Source organism: Papilio polytes, unplaced genomic scaffold (assembly GCF_000836215.1).
Source record: "Papilio polytes unplaced genomic scaffold, Ppol_1.0 DF821400.1, whole genome shotgun sequence".
In the NCBI taxonomy this organism is placed as follows: domain Eukaryota; kingdom Metazoa; phylum Arthropoda; class Insecta; order Lepidoptera; family Papilionidae; genus Papilio; species Papilio polytes.
In genome coordinates this window covers 5,001,452-5,024,180 of record NW_013527804.1, presented here as the reverse complement: position 1 = coordinate 5,024,180, position 22,729 = coordinate 5,001,452, and the positions used below count along the sequence as shown (strand labels likewise).

Here is a 22,729-nt window from a genome sequence, read left to right as displayed (position 1 = left end):
TAAGTGATATCATAAAACATTTTAATTTCGCCTTGGAATTTATTGGCTGAACTTTTTCTCACGACGGTGTATACATATTCGTCGCCAACACATATGTTTATGTTAACTAGTATCAATTTTAAAATATGACAATTTGGGAAGAAAGCTGAATTCGATAGTTTTTTTTTTAATTATTAACACGTTTAGACACTTTTACTGAAGACTTATTATAAAATAAGAAATTATTGAAAATACGCTCTAGTTTTCATTTTGTGTTTAACTTAGTAGTAACGTATTCAAGTATATTTTTTATGTTATAAATACTTTGTGCCATATTCATAGTGTAACCTTACGTAAAGTGAATACTTGTTAAGGAATTCCTATTCACTCTATGAACATGCCTACGCAGTGGATATTTTAACTAAATAAAATGTAGTACAGAAATGCTTTGAGAACGTTAAAATGCGTTTAATACGTAGACTATAAATTGCGTAATGTTAAACAATGTAATAATACAATATCTAAACGTTAAAATATCATTGTGACAATTTTTTTTTAAATATGACAGAGACAGCAAGATGTTTTTACAAAAGTGTCTTGCCTTTGGAAATCCAAAAATGTTTAGGTAACTAAACTGTCTTTTGCACTTTTCATAACTACAGTGACATTTCAATCTATACTAATATTAGAAAGATTCGTACTGTTGTATTTTTGTATATATTGACATTACCTAAAAATTTATTGACCGATTACGAAATTTCATCATTAAAAGCTATGATTAATGAGTAACATAGGCTATTTGTTTTACTTTTTCGACGAAGTCACGAGCAACAGCTAGTAAGTTTATGATTTTTTGTACGTCTACAAATTTGACTTTAATGAACGAACGAATATAGAAAGTGTCAAGTCAGATACTTACTTTGAACGCAATCATTATTATATTAGAAACATAAGGGGTAAAACAAAGTCTTGGGATAATTCGTGAACTTTGTTATAGTGTCGGAAAATATGCAAATCAGTAGTTAATATCTTGTTAATGGTACTACATATTTATTAAGTTAATTCCACTTAACTTGAATATTCAAAGCAAAAACGAGGCCAAGATTTATCATATAAAGAGATAGAAAGGATCTATAATTTTCTTTTCAATATAATTGGATGTATGTATACTTCTTTAATTGGAAAATTATCTTAGTTTTCAGTGTCACTCATCTAAATTAAATCAGAATTGATATCCCAAAATAATAACAAGGTATTAACACAAATGTAACAAAAATATGTAAATTTAATTACAAATTTGTGCAGTAAAGCGTACATTTTAATTACAAGTTTACTGAGCCTTAAGGAAACGGCCCTAGAACCTTCTCCGAGTGTATAATTTAAAAGCGTTTCGTCAGCTAACTCGTGAAGTAGCGGACTGTGTTCTATATTTCCACATAATTGGAGGCCGAAACCCTCGGCAAATTGTATAGGCCGAAAAATATTGCCTACCGTATTTAAATGATTGCCCACTATGTAATTGTAGTGCCGTGGGTTTAATTTAAGGGATTTTCTTTCAGTAAGTATATATTTTCTTGTATATATTCGCCAATTAGTCGAATATTAAAGATTCGATGTTATGGAGGGAATACGTATGCTAATATCTGGCACATTTTCGATTGAGCTAAAGGCACGTGTAATTTCTAACTGGCATACCAGTAGCTGGCACATTATTTAGTTTTGTGACAGCTAAGGGCATACAAATTGAGAGATGGGTCGAGGGGGGACGCTTGAGACTGACATCGTCTTATACGGTCTGGTGCACATTACTACTACTGGTATGTGCATACTGGTTCGTTCCAGTAACTGGCATGCCAGTTATTACTCCATTTTACTGACACGTGTATTCCCGATTCCTATTGTTATTCAATACATGAAGATGGAATATTCGAAATTGTTTAGTTTTAAAATGTAATCAAAAATGTAAAAAAAGAAGTTGGATGGTTTCTTTAATATGAGGAATTTTATGTTTCTGGCCAGTTTATAAAGAAATTGTTACCTATTTTATGTGAATATACTTACGTTACTTTATTAAGTAAAGTGAGGGGGTACTATAAGTTTTGGCAAAACGAAGTCGATAAGAATTCGTCCTTTAGGAATCGCTTGCGGCTTATCTAGCCTTGTGTCACGGCTGTATCCAATCCACATGTACGATTTTAAATTGCTCCGAGACACTGGATAAAGACCTTACTTCATGTTGAATTACATTTCTTTACGCTTTTTTCTTTTACCGAATAAAATGTTACTTTACTCCTGCAAAGGACAAGGATGAAATGTTTCCCGGGAACTAATTAAATTTAACTAGATTACAATCCTCATATTATAATGTTATTTTATTTCGAAAGTTAAACCTTTGTATGTCGTTTTGTTGTAGCCTTAACATAATGTAATTTATTAATTTCGTATTTATCTTTCGTAACGTAACGTAACGTAACGTTGTATTTTCTGTTTTCGGCGGTATGTCCAAACCGCTACGATTTAGGGTCCTTCGAGAAGCGAGCCTATCAACTACCCAAAAGCCATATGTCTATTGATGTTGTTGGTCATATAAGTGTTCACATACAATTGTTTAATAAAGAAAGTCAACGTTAACTCGATCTGAAGGATTTTTTTGCAATCTATGGAAATATTTTACTACAATCTATATCCAAGATTTTGGTATTCTTTGTATAAAATAAAATTAGTAGTCCCGCCACGAAACCAACGCAATGTGTAAGGGATCTAAGTAATATAAGAGCGAATACCAAGCATCACGTAGCTTACCTATTGTTAGAGATCTCCTCTGAATTATTATCGTGGGCCGCTCGGATTTTTAATTCTCCCTTTGCGAACTGAACAAGCCCGTATCAAATGAGTTTCGTTTATTAAAAAACAAGAATGAGATATATTTTTACTATGTTAAAAATTTGAAAGAATAAACAATGAAAATAATGATTTTTTTTATTGTATCATGAATACATGCATAAACATAAATTATTGTCGAATATCGACGCACTGGTGACCAATATTATTCAGAAATATTATGGATAGGAACGATTTGATTGTTTTCATTGAATACGGTCCGAAACTATTGAACCGATTTCAAACATTCTTTCGCTGCTAGAAAGCTACAACATCATCATCATCCACTTGCCCTTATCCCTTACGGAGGGTCGGCACAGTATGTGCTGCTCTTCCATACATCTCTATCAGCCGTCATATCTGAATCCACTCCTTTCTTAAGCATATTCTCTTTCACACAATCCATAGAAAGCTACAACATCACTGAATAATATAATTGATATGATCATTATAATAAAGCGTAAACACACACTTCTTTGTTGCCTAAGATGTCAGCAATTACAGCATATTTTTGAATAATTATTTTTTTAATAAAAAGCCCTACACTTACGTCACGCTTTAGGCTATATATTTTCACGCCATTAAACTTAGGGCGTAAATATTTTGGATAAAAACCCTAATGCGAGAAAGAGACCATAAGTTGCTGCCAACATCAAGGAAGCAAAATTGCCATACTTTGTCGTCATGTCATTTTGACATTTGCTATTGAATTTGGCAAATGTAATCAATAAAATCATAATTTCATGCGAATGAAGTCGAAAGGGAACAGCTAGTCATAGATATATATGGTGATATAGTTTTGTAATTTATTTTAGGTTACATAGATATTCCTGAAAATGTGGGAATGGTTTATGAGTATTCCGAAACTAAATATCTGACCTTTATAACAAATGCTTGTGGTTATTAGTAAAACATATTTTAGATGACACATAATTTTACATCAAGTATGAGACGAAAATAACTTTCCACTTAATATAATTCAATAGCCATTTTAAGTACACTTGAACTGGACTTGCTTGGCAATTATTTTTCGTAAATATTTTTAGAGGTCAGCTTTACTAATAGGTTATAATAGTAAAGATACATTGCATTTTTCTTATTTGTTTATATATTTAAATAAGGTTTCTAATAAATCTATAAAATTCAAATTACTTTATATAATTCTGAAGAAAATCATTATTTTCAAACTGGTAAAAACATATGTTTTTAAACACACGTTAGTCAACTGGATGTTAAAGTCAGTGTCAGATATCGATTTTATTAAATAAATTCTGACAGTTTTGAATTTGAACCCTAAAGTACATACTGTTTGAAACTTTTGTACTTTGAATACATTAATGAGAAAACTCCTAAAGTGAATTTATTTTACCTAAGAAGTAAATTAATTACGTAAATATATAATTTTGAGATGTTGTCAGACAGTAAGTTGACAGTTACTAAACATTACTTTGTAATACTTTACTCGTAAATCAAATATTACAAGTATGGATAATACAAACATTTTCTTTTTGCTTCTTATTTTTTTTTAAAGATTGTCAAAATGATTTATTTCATTAGTTTACAATGCGATTAAATAAATACAATACGAGCAAATAAAACCAAATATCATTTAGTAAACAAAAACAAAATCATAAACCGTAATTCAACATTAATATTTGAACAACTAAGGATTCTAATAAGAATCAAATTGTTTTTAGTATTTTGCTCTTATGTTTGTCTTCCTTTATTCATTTAATAGTAAAATTGGAGATTAAAAAAATATTTACAGTACGGTGATTTAATCATGAAAACTGTCTTAACAATAATCTAAAAACCAGAAGCTAATTGCTTTCTCTTTTAAAGTGTCCTTAAAATTTACTCATTGTCGTTATTTTAACACCAGGCTTGAGACGTTAAGCCTCTACGTAATTTCACGTTTCATATTTTGTCTTCAAAACAACTTGAACGAAGTAAATGTAAAAGCGCTAAGACATCGAAATATATTTGCCGCTTTATGCTAAAGTTGACAGGCAAATGGCAGTCCGAAATCGCGGGAAAAATGTAACATTAAACGTTAATATCCGAGTTTTTGAGAGTAAGATTTATGAGGGCGTTTCTCCAGATATGCATAAATCATGCCAGTTAAAAGGTAAGGGAAAACGAATTTAGTTTAATTGACATTCACCGTTCTGGAACGTTTTTAGCTTGATGTATCATCGTCACCAGCTCACTATACGTCCCCACCGAGGGGCTCGGAGCCTACCCTTAGTTAGGGTGACTAGGCCATAGTCAACCACGCTGGCCAAATGCGGGTTGGTTGAATTCACATATATCTTTGAATTTCTTTGCCGATATGTGTAGGTTGCATCACGATGTTTTCCTTCACCGAGATTACCAAGGTTTGTCATGTACAATAAAATAAAATTTTCACAATTTCATGCGGATGAAGCCGCACGGGAACAGTTAGTATTTAATATTTCTTCGACCTGAATAACGTACTTCATTGTTCGAAATTTTTCGACACGTCAACGCATTCACAATAATGGAATCTTTTGTTAAATCCTTACAATTAAAATATTTTTCACAGATTAATATATATTGTCACAATATTGAATATTTTTTTCTTACTGAGGTACTCTCTGAAATATTCAATAAATCAAAATAATTAAGATAACTGTTGTCGTCCTCCAGCATACTTAGAGTGGGCGCACACCTTTTACTAAACTATCGCACAACCGTTATGCAATTGTCGATTGTTTCGCAGTATATACAACGGTTTAGTTGCAAAACTAATTGCACACCAATTGAGTAGTGTAATACAAAAAAACATTTTAGTTTCAGGTGTTCGCGCGCTCTAAGGGTATTGCAGAAAATCAATTACTCTTGCTGATGGCTGTTTTGCATACCGTTATAATTATTTTTCAGTATAATTAGAACAGTATATATATCTATACTGTTATAATAAAGCATAAACACACACTTCTTTGTTGCCTAAGATGTCAGCAATTACAACATATCTTTGAAAAATTCTTTTTGTAATAAAAATCCCTATACTTACGTCACGCTTTAGGCATATTTTCACGCCATTAAACTTAGGGGGTAAAAATTTTGGATACCCTAATGTGGGAAAGATACCATAGGTTGCTGCCAACATCAAGAAAGCAAGGCTGTCATTGATGCAGTTTAATTTTGACATTTGACAAATACAAACAATAAAATAAAGTGATTATAATTTCATGCGGATGAAGCCGCACGGGAACAGCTAGTTATAGAATAAAAGTATTTGTCGTAGTATCTAGATCTTACTAATATTATAAATGCGAAAGCTTAGATGGATGGATGGATGGATGTTTGTTAGCTTTTGTAGCCTAAACAGCTGAACGGATCTCCATGAAATTTGGCACAGGTTTAGAGCATAGCCTGGAAGAACACAAAGGCTACTTTTTATCCCTGGAATAGTTACGGTTCCCGTAGGATACATTAAGTTAGTTTTTTAATGTTTACTCGATCATTCTGCAACGGTTCAACATATCTTATTGAAATTTGGCACAGATATAAAACAATGTCTGGAGTACACGTGGGATAAGCTTCATCCCCGAGAATGTCCGGTTCCCGAGGTATACGTAGCTTTTTGTAATTCATATAGTTTGTACGTTTTCTAACACCACGCGTACGAAGTCGCGGGCAACAGCTCGTAGATTATATAACATACTTTACAAAGAGAGGTAAAAAAGGTTAACACATGAGTTCACTAAATAAAGAGGCGAATCGTGTTCCTAGATCGTAGGATACGAGTTAAGAATGCATGGACGTAGGGTCGGACCCCTGAATTAATGGACCTTACAAACCTTTGATGCTGATACCTTTTGAACCGCTGTTCTCTGATTAATGTAGATCTTGAATTTACACCTCGATTAATGGGAACTTTAAGTACCGATATCGTTAAAGACCAATTGATACTACCATCTTTACGATCGTTGGGTAATCATGACAAATGAATTGATGAATAGAGATATTACTATGAAATTAAAATGCCGAATGAGTCATACCATTGTAATGTTACTAGGTTTTATTTAGAGAATGAAAAGAAAATAGCCATACTCTGTAAATATTTATAAACTAGTTGTCGCCAGCGATTCTGTCCGCACAGAGACAGAAAGACTTCTTTAATCTTTTATACATTATTCCAGTCTAGTTATGTATATAGTAACACATAACCATCTATCCATACTTTCGCATGTATAATATTAGTATGGTATCGTGCTAACATAAATGCGAAAGTTAAGATGGATGGATGGATGTTTGTTAGAGCTCTTAGCCTAAACTGGTGAACGAATATCGATGTAATTATCCATAGAGGATAGTCTGGAAGAACCCATAGAATAATTACTTTTTTATGAAATCCATGGGGACGGAGTAGCGGACGAAAGCTAGTATAGACTACATTTTGTTTTACTTTCCATATCCTTTAAGTACATGAAAAATACATAAATTTTAACGTGAGTTAATCAAGAACGTTATGATAAAGTGTCATCATTTTATATTAGAAAAACCTAAAATTATATGTAAATTTACAAAAAGCGTCTTTCGCAATAGTCTTATTTATTTAAATAAGTGAAATCCCTTTGCGTTCTACTTAAATTTTAACAGTTGTCATTTTAAAAAACATCGTAAAGGAGAAAATAATCTTAATTCCAATAACATAAGAGTTACTATTGCTTGCATTACATGTGACTCACACCTCAACAGTGCCCTACGAGTTAATGAGGACCTTTGCTTAATGTGCCTCACACTTGTCCCATTTCACATACCTCGTACGTTATTCTGTTTATTTTCGAACCACCCTCCATAACTAAGGAAAACTTTACCTAGATATGCTCAAAATAATTTTGGTCCGTAATAACTTTACTAAATAAAAATATTATTAGTGTTAATTCTTTCGTACTACTAAATTTCAGTCATCTTACTAATATTCTAAATGTGAAAGATTAGATGGATGGGTGTTAAAGTTCGTAGCCTAAACGGCTGAAGGAATCACGATGGAATTTGGCATAGATGTAGAGGATAGTCTGGAAAAACACATAGGCTACTCACTTTTTTTTAATTCCACGTGAACAGAGTCGCGGGCGAAAGCTAGTAATAATAATGATAATAATTGATTTATTTCGGATAGCAAAGATCCTTAGAGTGTTAATGTTTGAACTTGTATATATAGTGTCAATAGAATAACATTATGTTTAGAATTTCTATCCAAACTATAACCAAAACTAAATTTTACTAAATATGCTAAATCTTTGCCTATAGAAAGCAAAAAACACTTATATCCTTTGATATTTTCAGACAAGCAAAACTTAGCAAATAAAAAAACTAGAGCGTTAGAATAAACGATAATTACAAAACTTTTATTTATTTAAGTAAAAGTTGAGTTAATTCCTCAGTTTATTTGCAAAGACAAATATTTACAGAAGTTAAAATTCATACATAAAAAGGACGAAATGCCAACGAATTTGTTCTAGAAAACAGAAAAGCCTTTATACTGTAAACAGCTACATCATTTTCAGCTTCAGTAAAGAATTTGTACGCACAAATTCCAATTCATTACATAATGGATATGAAATCTCAGAAATTAAATACTAAAGAAAAGAAAATTTTACGAGTATTCAATTGATAATAATTTATTTATCACGTCTGGCAAATTTCTTCGAATACAATATACACAAAAAAATAACATTAGAAGTAATACTTTTTAATCTTTAAAAATAAACTTTAAAAAGTCTATGTAAATGTAAAACGGAACGTTCCATAAGATCGTTTTAAAATTGAAAGAAAAGTTAAACATTAATAAAGGAGCTGTAATATTTAAGAAAGAAACATAAGAATGGAAGCGAAATAAATTTCCAGACAATTCTTCGCAATATTACAGAGTTGTCTCAAATTTATCGGCTCGATTCACAGAGTGCGGGAGCAAAAGAAAAAAAAACTACCGCAGATGCATTTCCTTGCCCCGGGGGCGTACTACGATCTTACCATGTTTTATCCGACCCGCTCAATAATGTACGAATTTCTTTGTAAAAGGACACAGAGTAGGAAATACAGAACAACTTGACAACTCAAATAAAGGTAAAAAAAACTTTTGACTACTCAATAGCATCTCAGATAAATGAAAAATTTCATTATAAGATATGATTCAATATTTACTAAAAATCCTTGATTACATTATGTTGAGAATTGAAACTATTTATTCACATAATTAATATGTTTTATCCATCGCTCTAACTAAACAATACTATAATAAACATGGGGATGCCCATAGCAACCCCTAATATTTTACAATCAAAGAGTATCAAATTTTGATGGATGGATGTTTGTTAGAGTTTGTGGCCTAAACGACTAAACGGATCACGATGAAATTTGCTATAGATGTAGGGCATAGTCTGGAAGGAAACATAGGCTACTTATATTTGTTTTTTTTTTATTCCACGCGGCTGGAGTCACGGGCAAAAGCTAGCATGTCATTAATTAAAAACCTTATTATCAAAGAATATTTACAGGTAACAATAAAATAAACCATCCGTTAAAATATTAATTAACAAAAAAAAGACTATACATTTTTATACAAACTTACAGAGAGATTTATTACATCATTTAGTAGGCAATAATTTATATAATGGCAAACAATAGCAAGCGTTTAATTTAACGAGAAGATACCGCAGACAAATAAACAGAGCGAAACAACCCAAGAGGCAGTGGAATTACACGGTTATTAATCAGTTTGGATGCTACAAAACAAAACTGGCGTTCAGTCATAACTGAAGACGAAAACTCGAAATTTCCTTGCTTTAGTACTTCTGAAGATGAATTGTTTTGAGACTTATTTGTTTTAATGGAGTATATAATACGATCGCTTAGTCTACGTTTACTTAAGCTAAAGAATAGTAACACTAACCTTTACTAAAACAATACAGACATTCTCTTTAAGATCGGGCGCACACCTTTCACTAGACTGTCGCACTACTGGTATGCGATTGTCGATTGTTTCGCAGTCAATTCAACTGTTTATTTTACTAAAAATCGAGTAGTGTGCGCACCTCCATAAAAGCTCATAAAAATCAAAATGGGACTAAACAGTTGTGCGACAGTTTTGTTTCAAGTGTGCGTACGCTGTAAAAAATCTGCCTTTTGAAGTCAATGAAGACTTTAACATAAACACTTAGACAATGTTTAAATACATTTTTGCTTACACATACGTCAACCCTGTTATACCATGACTATTGCGCTCAACGTTGATTTTGACTACTCATGGCTATTGAAATATGCGTAGGCTAGTAGTTATACGTACTAGATCTTGATTAGTAAATAATTAGGTACTTTTACCAGAAGAATTAAATACCTGTTATACTAAACAGTGTCTAACTGTAGTGTATGGCCACACTGTTTACTTGTGTCATGGTGTCATGCCAGCAAGTCAGTCTTGCCCGAGCCACCGACGGCAGCAGATGTCCCAAGCATACAGTTCTCTAACTATTTCTCTTAATAAACTCTACTACAAATTTCCTACTATAAATAATATCCTAGTTTCTAATGATTTAACAGAACTAATAAAGATAATTCCAAGTAATAATCCTGTATCAAGCATCTCTTTGCCAGATATAGCGTCTGTTTCAATAGATACGGAACGTCAGAGAATTGTTCAGCTAAGGCTTCAATATCTTACCACTAGATGCAATGCTATTGAGTTTAGCAACGTTTCTTGATGTAATTTATTTAAAGTAGGTTTATTGTAAATCTATATTAATATTATTAATAGAAAGTATTTGTATTCGCTGATATTTAATTCAAAAAGTAGTAAACCGATTTCGAAAATGCGGTATTAGATCCGTCACACACACACGAAGTTAAAGAAAAAAACGATACAATTTCGCAGTTGTGTATTGCAGGCATTAACATACAGAGACGTTTTTCGCTAACTACTGAGTATCAAACCAATAGTTTTTGTTTCTTCTTCTGTGTATAGAAAAAACTAGAAAACATGACAAAGGGAGTGAAAAGTACTTGTGCTTTAGTTAGTAGTATGGGTTACATTTTTCGACACTCCACGTCTAGTGCGTATTATACGTGAGGGTAGGTCATGAATCACTTCATCCAAACCCAGGTTAACAAAGAACCCTACCAACGCTTACGTACAGTTGGGGTACTTGGCGGTGTTAAAGTTTAAATCTACAGTCGCTTGAACGTTTTTATTTACGCTTTAAGGCGTAGCTTGTAAATGTGTTTTTGTAAATGGTACGCGGCTAATTACCGCGTAACGGACTACGGGTTGAGTTTGTCGCGTTTTAATAAACAAGGCATTTCTTAAAGTAGCATACCGTGGATTTCCCTGACTGTACATATCCTTTTCCTGCACTAAAAATGTTACAAGTTCAGAAATTATTGATGTTTTTATTATATTAATTAAATTAATATTTTTTTATTGATTTAATAAATCGAGGAATTGGCTTTATCACAATTTAGTAACAGACCGCGAGTGATTTCGAACCTTCCTATAATTTCGTAGGCTTTAATTTTGCTGCTATGTGTACATTTTGCTCTCATTTCGTCTATGAAATTTAAAGAGACCTTAATTTCATTAAATTAGTACTGACGAGTTGGAAATTGTAATTTCAGTTTATGTAATAATTTAGATTTGAAAAATGTTAAGAGTAAAATGAAATAAGTCTCCATTATGTTATATATTTAAGATAGAGATATTAGATTTAAGATATTATTAATTATTAGTATACTTATTAACGAAGTATGTCTAAAGATAATTAAATGGACTCTTGACAATATAATAAGGGACTCTATTTACCATGTTAAGGGCTAATTGCAATAGTTTGAAGTAAATTTATGGATAATTCGAAATTTGAATTGGCCATTCTGAGGAATATTAAGTCCATTTCGCCTAACGAGTTTGTTCGTCAAATAAATTACAGCTTAATTTCCTGACCTTTCGTAAACTAATAATTACACTCTATTTAGAAGGAATAAAAAAAAATGTTTTCATTTGTTTGTTCTAGTTACATAAAGATTGGAAGAAAAATCAAGTAATAATAAATAAATAACAAATTTTAATTACTTAAAATCATACATTCTTACAATTTTACAGTGGTAGAGCCGGCTTTGACATCTTTGCATGAATGGGCCTGCTCGCCCTCAGTAATAGAAATCGGAAGAGAAAATGTCCTCTTTATGTGCGTCTCCTCCTCCGTCAATTAAGGATAGGCAACGCATCTGCAATTGCAGATGTTAATGGGCAGCGGTCGCTTTCCATTTCGGTGGAATTTTTTATAAAATAAGAATTTTATAAAAAAAAAATTAGATATCCGTTGCTGGGACATTCTTGTAAGTAAAATATTAACTTGTGTCAGAATGTCCCGTTCTTCCATAGCAAACGTTATGTTTATACTTACCAGTTACACATTTTTAAAAAACATTTAATGAAACAAAAAATTGCATTATAAATATGCATATCAAAACAAATGAAATTTACCAATTTTTTTTTTTGGGTTTTTAATTTCTTGTCCACATTATTTTACATAAACGGTTGACTCTATTAGTAGTAAGTAGGTCCACTTTCTAGGCCTCCGTGAATATGAAAACAATCTTTATACAGCGTGAAATTGGTACTTTGACCTGTGACGCTTAGTCAAAGCTCTTACAGAATAACAATTGAATAGTTGTTTTATACTTGTCAAAGTTATCTACGTTGTTCGCTAGATCGGATTCTTCTTGTCTCTCTGCAATTTTTAATTTAAATTTTTATTTCAAACTTATAATTTAAACTATGTAGCAACTGTTTAGTTAAAACTGAAGATATGTAACTTAAATAGTCTGACTAGAGTTAGAGAGCTTTGACTAAACTATGTCACGACTATTTAGTCTCGATTTGATTCCTATGAGCCCATGTAGAGGTGCGCATACTACTCGAGTTATAGTGGAACCTTAAACCAATTTTAATTGGCTAATAAGAATTATAATTAAAATTGAATTGTTGTCGTACTAAGTGGTAAAACATTTTGCTAAAACAGATTGCTTTAAAAATAACCTAACGGTACCAAGGTAGCTGCATTAGCGACAGCAACAGGTACCCAAAGGACCCTCTCCTCGGGGGTACAAAAAAACAAATTTAATTGGCTGCGACTCTATTGACAATCGGACAACCGCTGTGCGAAAGTTTAGTCAAAGATGTGAACACTCTCAAACTGTGATATTAAAACTGAACAATTTAAATACTTTATTACATATTCATAATTAGCATAAGCTTTGTTTTATCATCAAATAATATAATTATTTGGACAATACAAATATTTTCATTGTTGACATGTTTGCACAAACATTTGTATTGTATAATAAACACTTTGTCATTATTCTCAGAAGCAGCAGTACGGTTAACGTAAGCAATAGTCGTGTAAACATCAAATAATGAACACTAAGCAAACCTATGTATTATTTAAATCTATATCTATACTTAATATTAAAAGGAGAGATTTGTGTTTTTGTATTTACACTTAAAAACTACTGGGCCGATTTCTAAAACGCTTTCCTCATTAGAATGGTAATTTATCTGTGAGTAACATAGTCTGTTTTTTTATATTTTTTTAATTTCACGTCGGCGAAGTCGCGAGCACCTAGTTAATGTTAATAAGCGTATCATTATTTGAAGTAAATAAGAGACTTAAAATACATAAGATGAAGTATGTATTTATATCGGTAGATATGATTATCGATTGAATTTGAGGTTGGCTACCGAGAAGGTTTTAGTAGTTCCAAACCCACATAACCCTGTCTCTTCCCAGAAAACAGGATATCTTTGAAAGATATCCATCCCTACAACAAAAGAAATATACCGGCTTTAAATACCAACACTTTGTATAAAAGATTAATAATAATTGACAGAGAACGTTGATATTAAAATTAATTTTTAAATCTTACTAATGTTAAAAATGCGAAAATTTAGATGGATGGATGTTTGTTAGAGTTTGTAGCCTAACCTGCTCAACGAATCTTGATGATTTTTTTTATATATGTAGAGGATAATCTAGAAGAACACATATGTATACTACTCAGTTTTTTTTTATTCTATGCGGCCTGAGTCTCGGGCTAAGATAATTAGTAATATAAAAAAGACATTAATATTACCTTTGGATTTTTATTAAATTTTGTATTTTTTTTTACAGGTAGAAGGTATGCGGGCTCCAATAGTACCCGCTACCTTGCTACTGCTGGCGTTTGCACTGGAGTTAGACGCAACAAGACGCAAACAGAAAGACAAAGTTGTTCATACCACAATAAATATATGCGACATAAGTGATCGAGACTCGAAAGTACATTGTTACTGTGAAATAAGTCAAGATATAAACGAAGCTGTAAAAACTGAATGTTGGGTATTCAACGGTGGAATTGAAAAGTCAGATATTCTGTGGTCTAGTTTTACATCGCAGTCTAATATAGAAAATTTAGCTTTCAACGTACGAGCTGATGGAGGACTTAATTTCGTACCCACTAATGTTCTACTATATCTCAAAAAACTGCGAACTTTTAGTATTAAGTATAGCTCTATTGTAAATATTGAAAGTTATTCGTTTGTTAACCTAACTAATGTACGAGAAATAACATTAACGAAGAATCAAATAGTTAACGTAGAAAGACATACGTTTTATAACTTGCCTAATTTGACTGTTCTCACTTTGGATGAGAATAAAATTACAAGATTAGTTTCTGAGACATTCTACGAACTGCCTAGTTTACACAAACTTTACTTAACGAGTAACAACATAAGTGTTATCGAAGATGGTACATTCAGGCATCTTGTAAACTTACTAGAATTAGAGTTAGATAGGAACAATATAAATGAACTGAAGAAGGAATGTTTTGATGGACTGGCGAATCTGAAACGTCTAGACTTGAGGCGAAACAAATTGACTGTTTTAAAATCATTTACATTCACCGAGCTTTGGAATCTACAAGAGTTGCTGCTGGATTATAATGAAATTCATGCGTTAGCACAAAGAACATTTGATGGACTGTCTCTATTGAAGAAACTGAGCTTAAGTCATAATAAACTGATTGCTCTGATAAGTGGATTGTTTGAAGGAGTAAGAGGTCTATCTGCATTAGACTTAAGATATAACAAACTGAAGAGATTCACATTGGATAATGTTAAACCTATTTATGACAATTTGAAAAATCAGAAGAGCTACATTTATTTGGAAGGTAATATCGTATAATTTAAACCACTTTTATCTAAACTTGAATGTAATCCAAAAAAGTTACCATATTTTTTAGGTTTAATGCTCAATAGTTACAACTTAACATACATTTAAAAGATTTTTTTTTTCTAAGAGCTCGCGCACTGACTAAGTATAACTATCGTACAGTTTCGCTTTGATTCCTATTTGCTTATATGGAGCGCACACTACTTGATTTTTGGTTGTGCAATGAGACAGTTAAATTGGCTACGAAACAATCGACAATCCCATACATTTATGCGATAGATTATTCAAAAGTGTGTGCCCACTCCTAAACAATATGAGATCTTCGAAAGCATACCTTTACAGATCTTTCGGTAGTAGAAACCGATTGTTACGTTTTCTAATTCTGTATTTTTACAGGTAATGATTTCGACTGCGATTGTCATCTTGCATGGATGCATAAACTACGTCACGAAGCCAGAAGTATAAAAGTTCGGACATCGCTTGAGAACTTTGTCTGCAAATTCAACATCGATCCTGCAATGAACTCTCATTTGACTTACTACGAAAAATCTATTGTAGATACGAACAATATATTTATAGATGAAAAACCTCCGGATAAGGAATATAAAGATTCAGATGATGTACATGATGATTTAGATGAAGAATTTATTGAAGAACCAAAGGTGATTAAAAAAGAAAATGAAAGAACTCTATTGCAGATACCAGTTGAACTGTTACCCTGTCCTGCTGCAGTAAAGAGTGTTACGGATAGAACGTATACTTATCCATCACAAAACGAAGCCAAAGATTATAGAAATCTAATCCTCACATCAAAGTCAAACAAATTCAATCTATCTCTCGTTACTCTTTGTTTCAATGTAATATTTTTAATGTAATGTAACTTTTTAATCGTTCTTTTTAATATCGAGATTATGTGTATTTTGTTTGAGTTTTGATTAATATACTTTAGTTTTAAACTGCGGATTAAATCCATTAAAAAGTTTTTTTTATCGGGCTGTATTAACTTTTTTGATTGTTTAAGTTTGATTTAAAAAATGAATGACAACAAAAATAATTAAAACTATTCTGTTGTTTTCATGGTATATTGGTGTAGTGTAAATATTTATTTATAATGCATGTAAAATTGTGATATAATTGTAAGAGTTGAAATCTTTATTGTTAATCACAACTATTTATTATAATATTTAAAACCCAGAGTCATAACACTATCCTTCAGATCTAATATTCTCAAAGATTACGTAATAAAACTTTATCTTTTTTGACAAAAATCATGTTCAAAGTAAATAAAAATATCTATGTAAATAGTTTGTAAGTAATTGTACATAATGTGTTTTATTATTGTATATATTTTAAACAATTTTTTTCTATTATTATATATGTTTGTAGTAAGTTATAAACTCCACACAACCAAATCCTTTAAACGTAAATCGAAGAAATATTTATGGATATTTTCAGAGCTTATTTTAACAGTTGCTTAGTAAACACTACTCATACACCATTTAGTTCTATGAATGTGGCAGTTATCATCATCTCTTTGTCCTTATCCCACGGAGGTCAACGCAACAGGATTTAGATCTATAGATCTATATTCCGTCATCTCAGTCGTCCCCCTTCTTGATCATGTCACCTTAAGTAATCCATCACTTCTAAAGCCTACTTCTGTTGCTAAAACCCTCTCATTCATAACCATTTTTTTCTTCATACATAAATTTCTTGCCTCCCTTACATGTGGCCGTTTATCGATAAAAAATAATTTCTCATAGGCGAATTTCAAACCAGACTAGATCTTTGGCCAAAGGCCAAAGACAAAGGACCACTTTTTACGGAGTTAAATATTGTTCTTAAATTCCGCTACATACCTTTGGTTTTAATTGGATGATTTATCTGACAGTACAAATGTGACAGTACAGTTAAAACTCTTCCGTTAAAGTTGTGTGTTCAGGACTTAATACTGCTCCATTACTTTGCATTTAATGTAACTTGAATTGTCCCAAAAATATCACATTATTCATAATTATTACTTTAAATGAAATACTTATCTTTTAAAAATAAATCACAATTTTACCTTTTTATGGCTATAACGAGACTGTACATATATCAAATTTAAGAAAACGCAAAATAAATCTATGTGTAACAAGTAATTGTAAGTTAGCTATTAAGTATGTGGTTTGAATTGAAGTTTTTTTAATCGAAAAATTACTTTGTCTATTTATTTTTTAATAAAGTAATTAAACGTTCATGTTTCAAAAGATGTGTATATTTATTTCCCTTTACAATAGTTTGTCAAGATACTATAAAATCTAATATTTAATAGAAAATGTAACACTACAAGATAATTTGAATTAACAGGGTGCATTGTTATCCATATTTTCTCTCAAAAACCTGTATAAACTAATATTTTCCTTTACATACTCTCTAAAAAAATTGGCCACCTAATATGTTTCTGTAAAGATATTTTGTCAGTTTAACTTTACGGTATTATCCATCTACATGTCATAGTCTCTTGTTTAGTTTAAACTTAACAGTCGAACTATACAGTTAAAACGGAACGTGTGCAGCGGACTTTATGTTCAAAATCTCTGAATACCCAAATCATGTCAGTTACCAAATCTATCATCTATACACATAATAAAATTGGAGTGTCTGTTTGTAATATTACAAGAAAATTCCAGATTACGGGAAAATGATGTATTTGCGTTGCTGATAACGAAAAATCACATTTTTTATGTCTGTCTGTTCGCATGCCGTGTTTGTCTCGGGTAATCTCCGAAACGGCTAGACCGATTTCAACCGGACTCACTGAAAGGTAGCTGACGTAAGTCGCGGGCAACAGTTAGTTAAGAATAAAGAAGTAAAGTGGCAATTCAGATAATATTGCAACAAATGGGAAAATAACCCTATTCTGACTTAAAGAAATTCTAACATATGAGAACAACTCCCAACCTGTTGCTTTTGCAGACTGAGATTTAAATAGGGCGGAACAAAATTATTGGAGCGTTAAGAACTCTCTGAAATTGAACCGAGCATAAAATATTGCGTACCTATAACATGTAATTTTCTTAAAATTACATTACATAGAGTATCATTTATGCTTTTGTAAATATTTGAACAAAGTCGCACCAATATTTTAACGAAAAAAAAAGTGTAACGAAAATTCCTGTATGACAACCCTAAGTACCTTAAAGGCAGAGACTTCATTCCCAACTGGATAAAATATTATGTGTTCATTTCCACAACTTTGCTAGCCAACAATTTTGCTGCATATTTTGTCTTTTGATGAAAAAAATGACTGCATGTAAGAAGCTAATCAAATTCTATAATGCAGTTCGGAATGTTAAATCATAGAAGTTAGATGAATACTTGAATGGTTTTCTTTGTATATTACTAAATTAGTTACTAGTTTTCTAACCTATAAATATCAATGAAAACCGTTCTATCTTTAAGACAACAACTAAACCCGCACTAAGTGCGCGCTATTACTAATGCACAACTGTTAAGTCTCACTTTGATTTGAGCTTATATGGAGATACTCACACTACTCGATTTTTAATTGTGCAACGAAGCAGTTGAATTGTCTGCAAAACAGTCGACAATTGACAATCGCACAACAGTCGTGCGATAGTGTAGTTAAAGGTGAGCGTCCGCTCTAACTGTTTGTATTCTCAAAACAGTTTTAGAATGTAATATAACTATTCAAATCTGGAAAACAAGGCTATTTTCATACAATACTATTGTTAAAAGTTGTTTCATGGGAAACCGCGAAAACCTTTTGTACGAAGTCCGCAATTTAGTTTTAATTGTACACGGTGTAGCTGACGGGATATTACTTATTTTTACAAATTTAATTCAAAACGATTTGTTCTACATTTATATGTTAAACCTGAACGGAGATTTAACTATCAATATAAATTAACATATCACTATCTAAATTATTTTCTATAGAAATAATGTTTATAACTTTGTAGTAACTTTAAGAAAACTTTTATGCAAAAGTTAACAAACACCCACCCATCTACATTTTCGAATTTACTATTAGTAAGATAATAATATATTACTAAGTAACATGAATACTTGATTTTAAGTAACCTGGATATATAGTTCTTGCAGTACTCGAAACAACACAACTAGGCCGTTGTAACTGCAGGAATGAAAGAGAAAATAAAAGGAAATCTTTTCAAATATGCATTAGTTAAATCTATGCCAGGATTCTTTCTTTGAGCGCAGGTAAAATATTTAACGAAGTAACTGCAGTTGCATAAGATGCTTGCTTTTCAAACATTTCGTTTACATACGTTTTACTTTAAAAATACATTTTCATACGAATGTGTTAAGAGCCAAGTGCTCTTAATATTTCTAAAGCGGTGGTGTTTTTAATATGTTTTAGTTAAAATTTTATTTGTCGACAATCCTCTTAGCTGTATGTACGGTGGTGTCATCCACTCCCGTCGTTGGCTCGGATAGGAATGATTACTGGCATGCCACTAAGACGTTAGACAGTGTTGCCATACTGATAATTAGATTTTATTAAAAAATAAGTCAATTTATCCTTCCAAAATTTAACAAACTCGGAACAACGTACGTGATAAATTCAGCTTTGAAATTGGTTGGTGCCTACATGTATAACATGAGTTAAGCCTTGCCTTCTTAGTTTAATATTATGTCTGCCAAGTGTTTTAAATTGTTTTATTTTCTGTCCTCATTCCTGTAATTAAGAAGAAAAGTGTATTATTCTATCTACAACTATTATTTCTGTTTCTATAGTTATAATCTAGCACGCTTCTATAATTCATGTAATTTAACCTACCTTTAAGGACCCCGTATAAACACAAACTGTAAGTTGATCTGATCTCCAACACTAAGTTACTGCGGTAAGGCACCGAGAAAACTTTGTATATCCTATTTCACGTTCAATTTTCTTGCATTATCAACGTAATCTTGCAAAGTACTAAATATTATTTGATTTTTTTTTTACATAAAGTGGCAAACGAGCAATCGGCCTCCTGAAACCGCCAAAATGGCGAAGCAACCGCTGCCCATAGACATCCGCAATTGCAGATGCGTTTTCTACCCTTATACGACGGAGGAGGAGACGCACATAAAGAGGATATTTCCCCTTCCTATGCATCTCCCCCACCGTCAAATCCACTTCCTCTTCCCAATTTCTCCTTATAAGAAAAGAGTGGCAAAGAGAAAGGGACTTAAATTAGGCCTCCGGCACCACACTCATCAGACGAAACACGGAATTGCTTCCATTTCACGCCTCTCTTCTGTGTGGTCGTGGTATTACAAAGGGCGTGCCGGCCCATTCGTGCTAAGATGTTAAAGCGGGCACTGCCACTGTTAATTTGTAATTGCACTACCACTGTTAGATTTGCTTTTTATTAGTTACTCGTAAATATGCGCAACACGCTTAATGGTGCTTAGTAATCTGAATGGATACCATAAAAAACTTAGAAACTGTTCCAAATACATTTTAGCTTAAACGTTAACCCTTTTGTTCCGTGACCCTATCACCCAGCGTGGAATTTTGACAATTTAAGGCTATTGAAATATTATTTTACGTAGGCTTGCAAAATGTGATCATGATTAATCTTACAAAAATTATTAACTAGTTTATAATAATAATAAAAAATATTCAACAGCCTATATCATCATCATCTTTCTCCTTATTCTACTCCCGTAGGGTCGGCGCAAAAGGTTCTTGTCTACCACATAACTCTATCATACGTCATCTCAGTCACTCCCTTCTGATCCTGTCACCATTCACGCAGTCCATCTATATCTTTCTAAGTCTACCTCTACCGATGTACTCTCACACTCAGTTTACGTTTATGTACATGTTTCTCCAGATTATCCTCTTTAAACCGTTCAGCAGTTTAGGCAACAAAATCCATACATCATCCATCCAAACTTTCCCCTTCATAATATTAGTATTAGTATGATTAATATCACTTTAAAATAATCTTAAATAAACTAAATAGAGCTTTCTTATGTTGAACGGCAATAAAATTTGAATTCACATCAACATATCTTCTTCCTAACCCAGGAAATTGGCTAAATTACATTACATTGAATAAGATTACAATGTGAAATCTAGTGAAAGTCGGACAATTTTAAGTTTAAGTTACAAAATCTAACAAACAAGATAAGATATATAAGATATATCTATTACGTCTAATTTCAATTTAAATTAACTTTAATGATATAATTAGGTAAGCTTGTAGTAATGTGTTCATTAAGGTATATTGCTTGTCTGTAAACGATAGATAAAACGACAAAAGTCATCAATGTTTACTGGATTTAAAATAAAAGATATTCAAACGAATTTAACGATTATATTCACATTTTGCTGAACAAATTGTGTACAATAATTTCTTAAAATATACTTACGAGTACATTAGAAATAAAAGACGGCTTAATAATTAATACTTTTCTAAATTTAAATACTTCGCGACGTAATCGTTTACAATCCGATAGACTTCAAATTTTGTAAGGAATTTGTATTTTTTCATGGCCTTATCATTTAAGGCAATGTTACATTTTTCCGTTGCAGTATTCGGCTGTTCACCGAGGAGAGTATAATTTACTGATTTTGTATCCTTAGTCCCTTCAATTTATTCAGTTACAAATTATTTGATGGTCTTTGTAATTATAATTAGTTAGTGGCGGATTCATAGTGTTAATTATTTATCGAATTCAAGAGAAATGAGAAATTTAATTTACACATTTCATTGGCTGACAATGCCATTGATTGTCTATGTTGTACATACATGTCTGTTTATAATGGGCCAGTGACTACAAAGTTTAAAGGTAACATTATAATAATAATAATAATAATAATTCATTTATTGTCTCTTTTGCATACATTTCATGAAAGTCTTGGCTCCTGTAGTAGGTTGCCCTGTGTCACAGGAGCCAATTCCTTCCCCAATACTTCATTACAATTCTTTTAATGCCTACACAAAGAAAACAAAAAAATTCATTACAATTAATGAGTTATTTTAAAACATTGAAAAAAAGTACAAGAAAATTTAAGGTGTTAATAACATTTTCGAATAAAACAATTATAATTAACAATTAGATGTTTTTTTTCCCCCTCATCTTTCCCGTGTGTATGATGAATGATTTGTGCGCGTGTGTGTGTGGGTGTGTATGTGTGTGTGTGTGTGTGCGTATGTGTGTGTGTGTGTGCACGTGTGATTGTGAATTGTGTGTTATGTATGTGCTTGTTGAATATAATAGCCTCTGCATGTTGTATGGTTGTGTGTGTGTGTTACTTTAGAAATTATTTTGAAATAGATTTTCACAGGTCTTATAATCCATCTCCTCTAGCCATTTCCTTGTAACTATTCGTAAATGATATGCTTTCAGGTTCCTAATTTTTGATTTTTTGTCTAAAATATTATATAGGTAGGGGGCAAGATATTTATAATGTTTTACGGCAAGTGAACTTTTAAATGCTGGCAAATTAAATCTATGTATTCTCTTGCTTTGCGTGGATGTTATACTGTTTTGGTTTTTATGTAGGGACTTGATGCATTCAAAGATGAATGTTTTTCGAACACTCAAGATCTTACATTTTCTGTACAGTTCGTAGGTAGGATATTTAAAGGGCAGTTTGAACATAACCTTTAATA

General features: G+C 31.9%; 1 protein-coding gene across 1 annotated transcript in view; it reads left to right on the top strand.

Moving 5' to 3' along the window:
- Positions 1 to 15,967, top strand: part of LOC106108725 (connectin-like) — an 86,803-nt gene extending 70,836 nt beyond the window's left edge. Inside the window, exons 2-3 of the mRNA XM_013289986.1 lie at positions 14,055 to 15,090; positions 15,489 to 15,967. Of these exons, the coding sequence (XP_013145440.1) occupies positions 14,064 to 15,090; positions 15,489 to 15,967 (1,506 nt within the window). The 5' untranslated portion in view covers positions 14,055 to 14,063. The remainder of the gene's footprint in view (positions 1 to 14,054; positions 15,091 to 15,488) is intronic.
- The last annotated feature ends 6,762 nt before the right edge of the window (positions 15,968 to 22,729 follow it).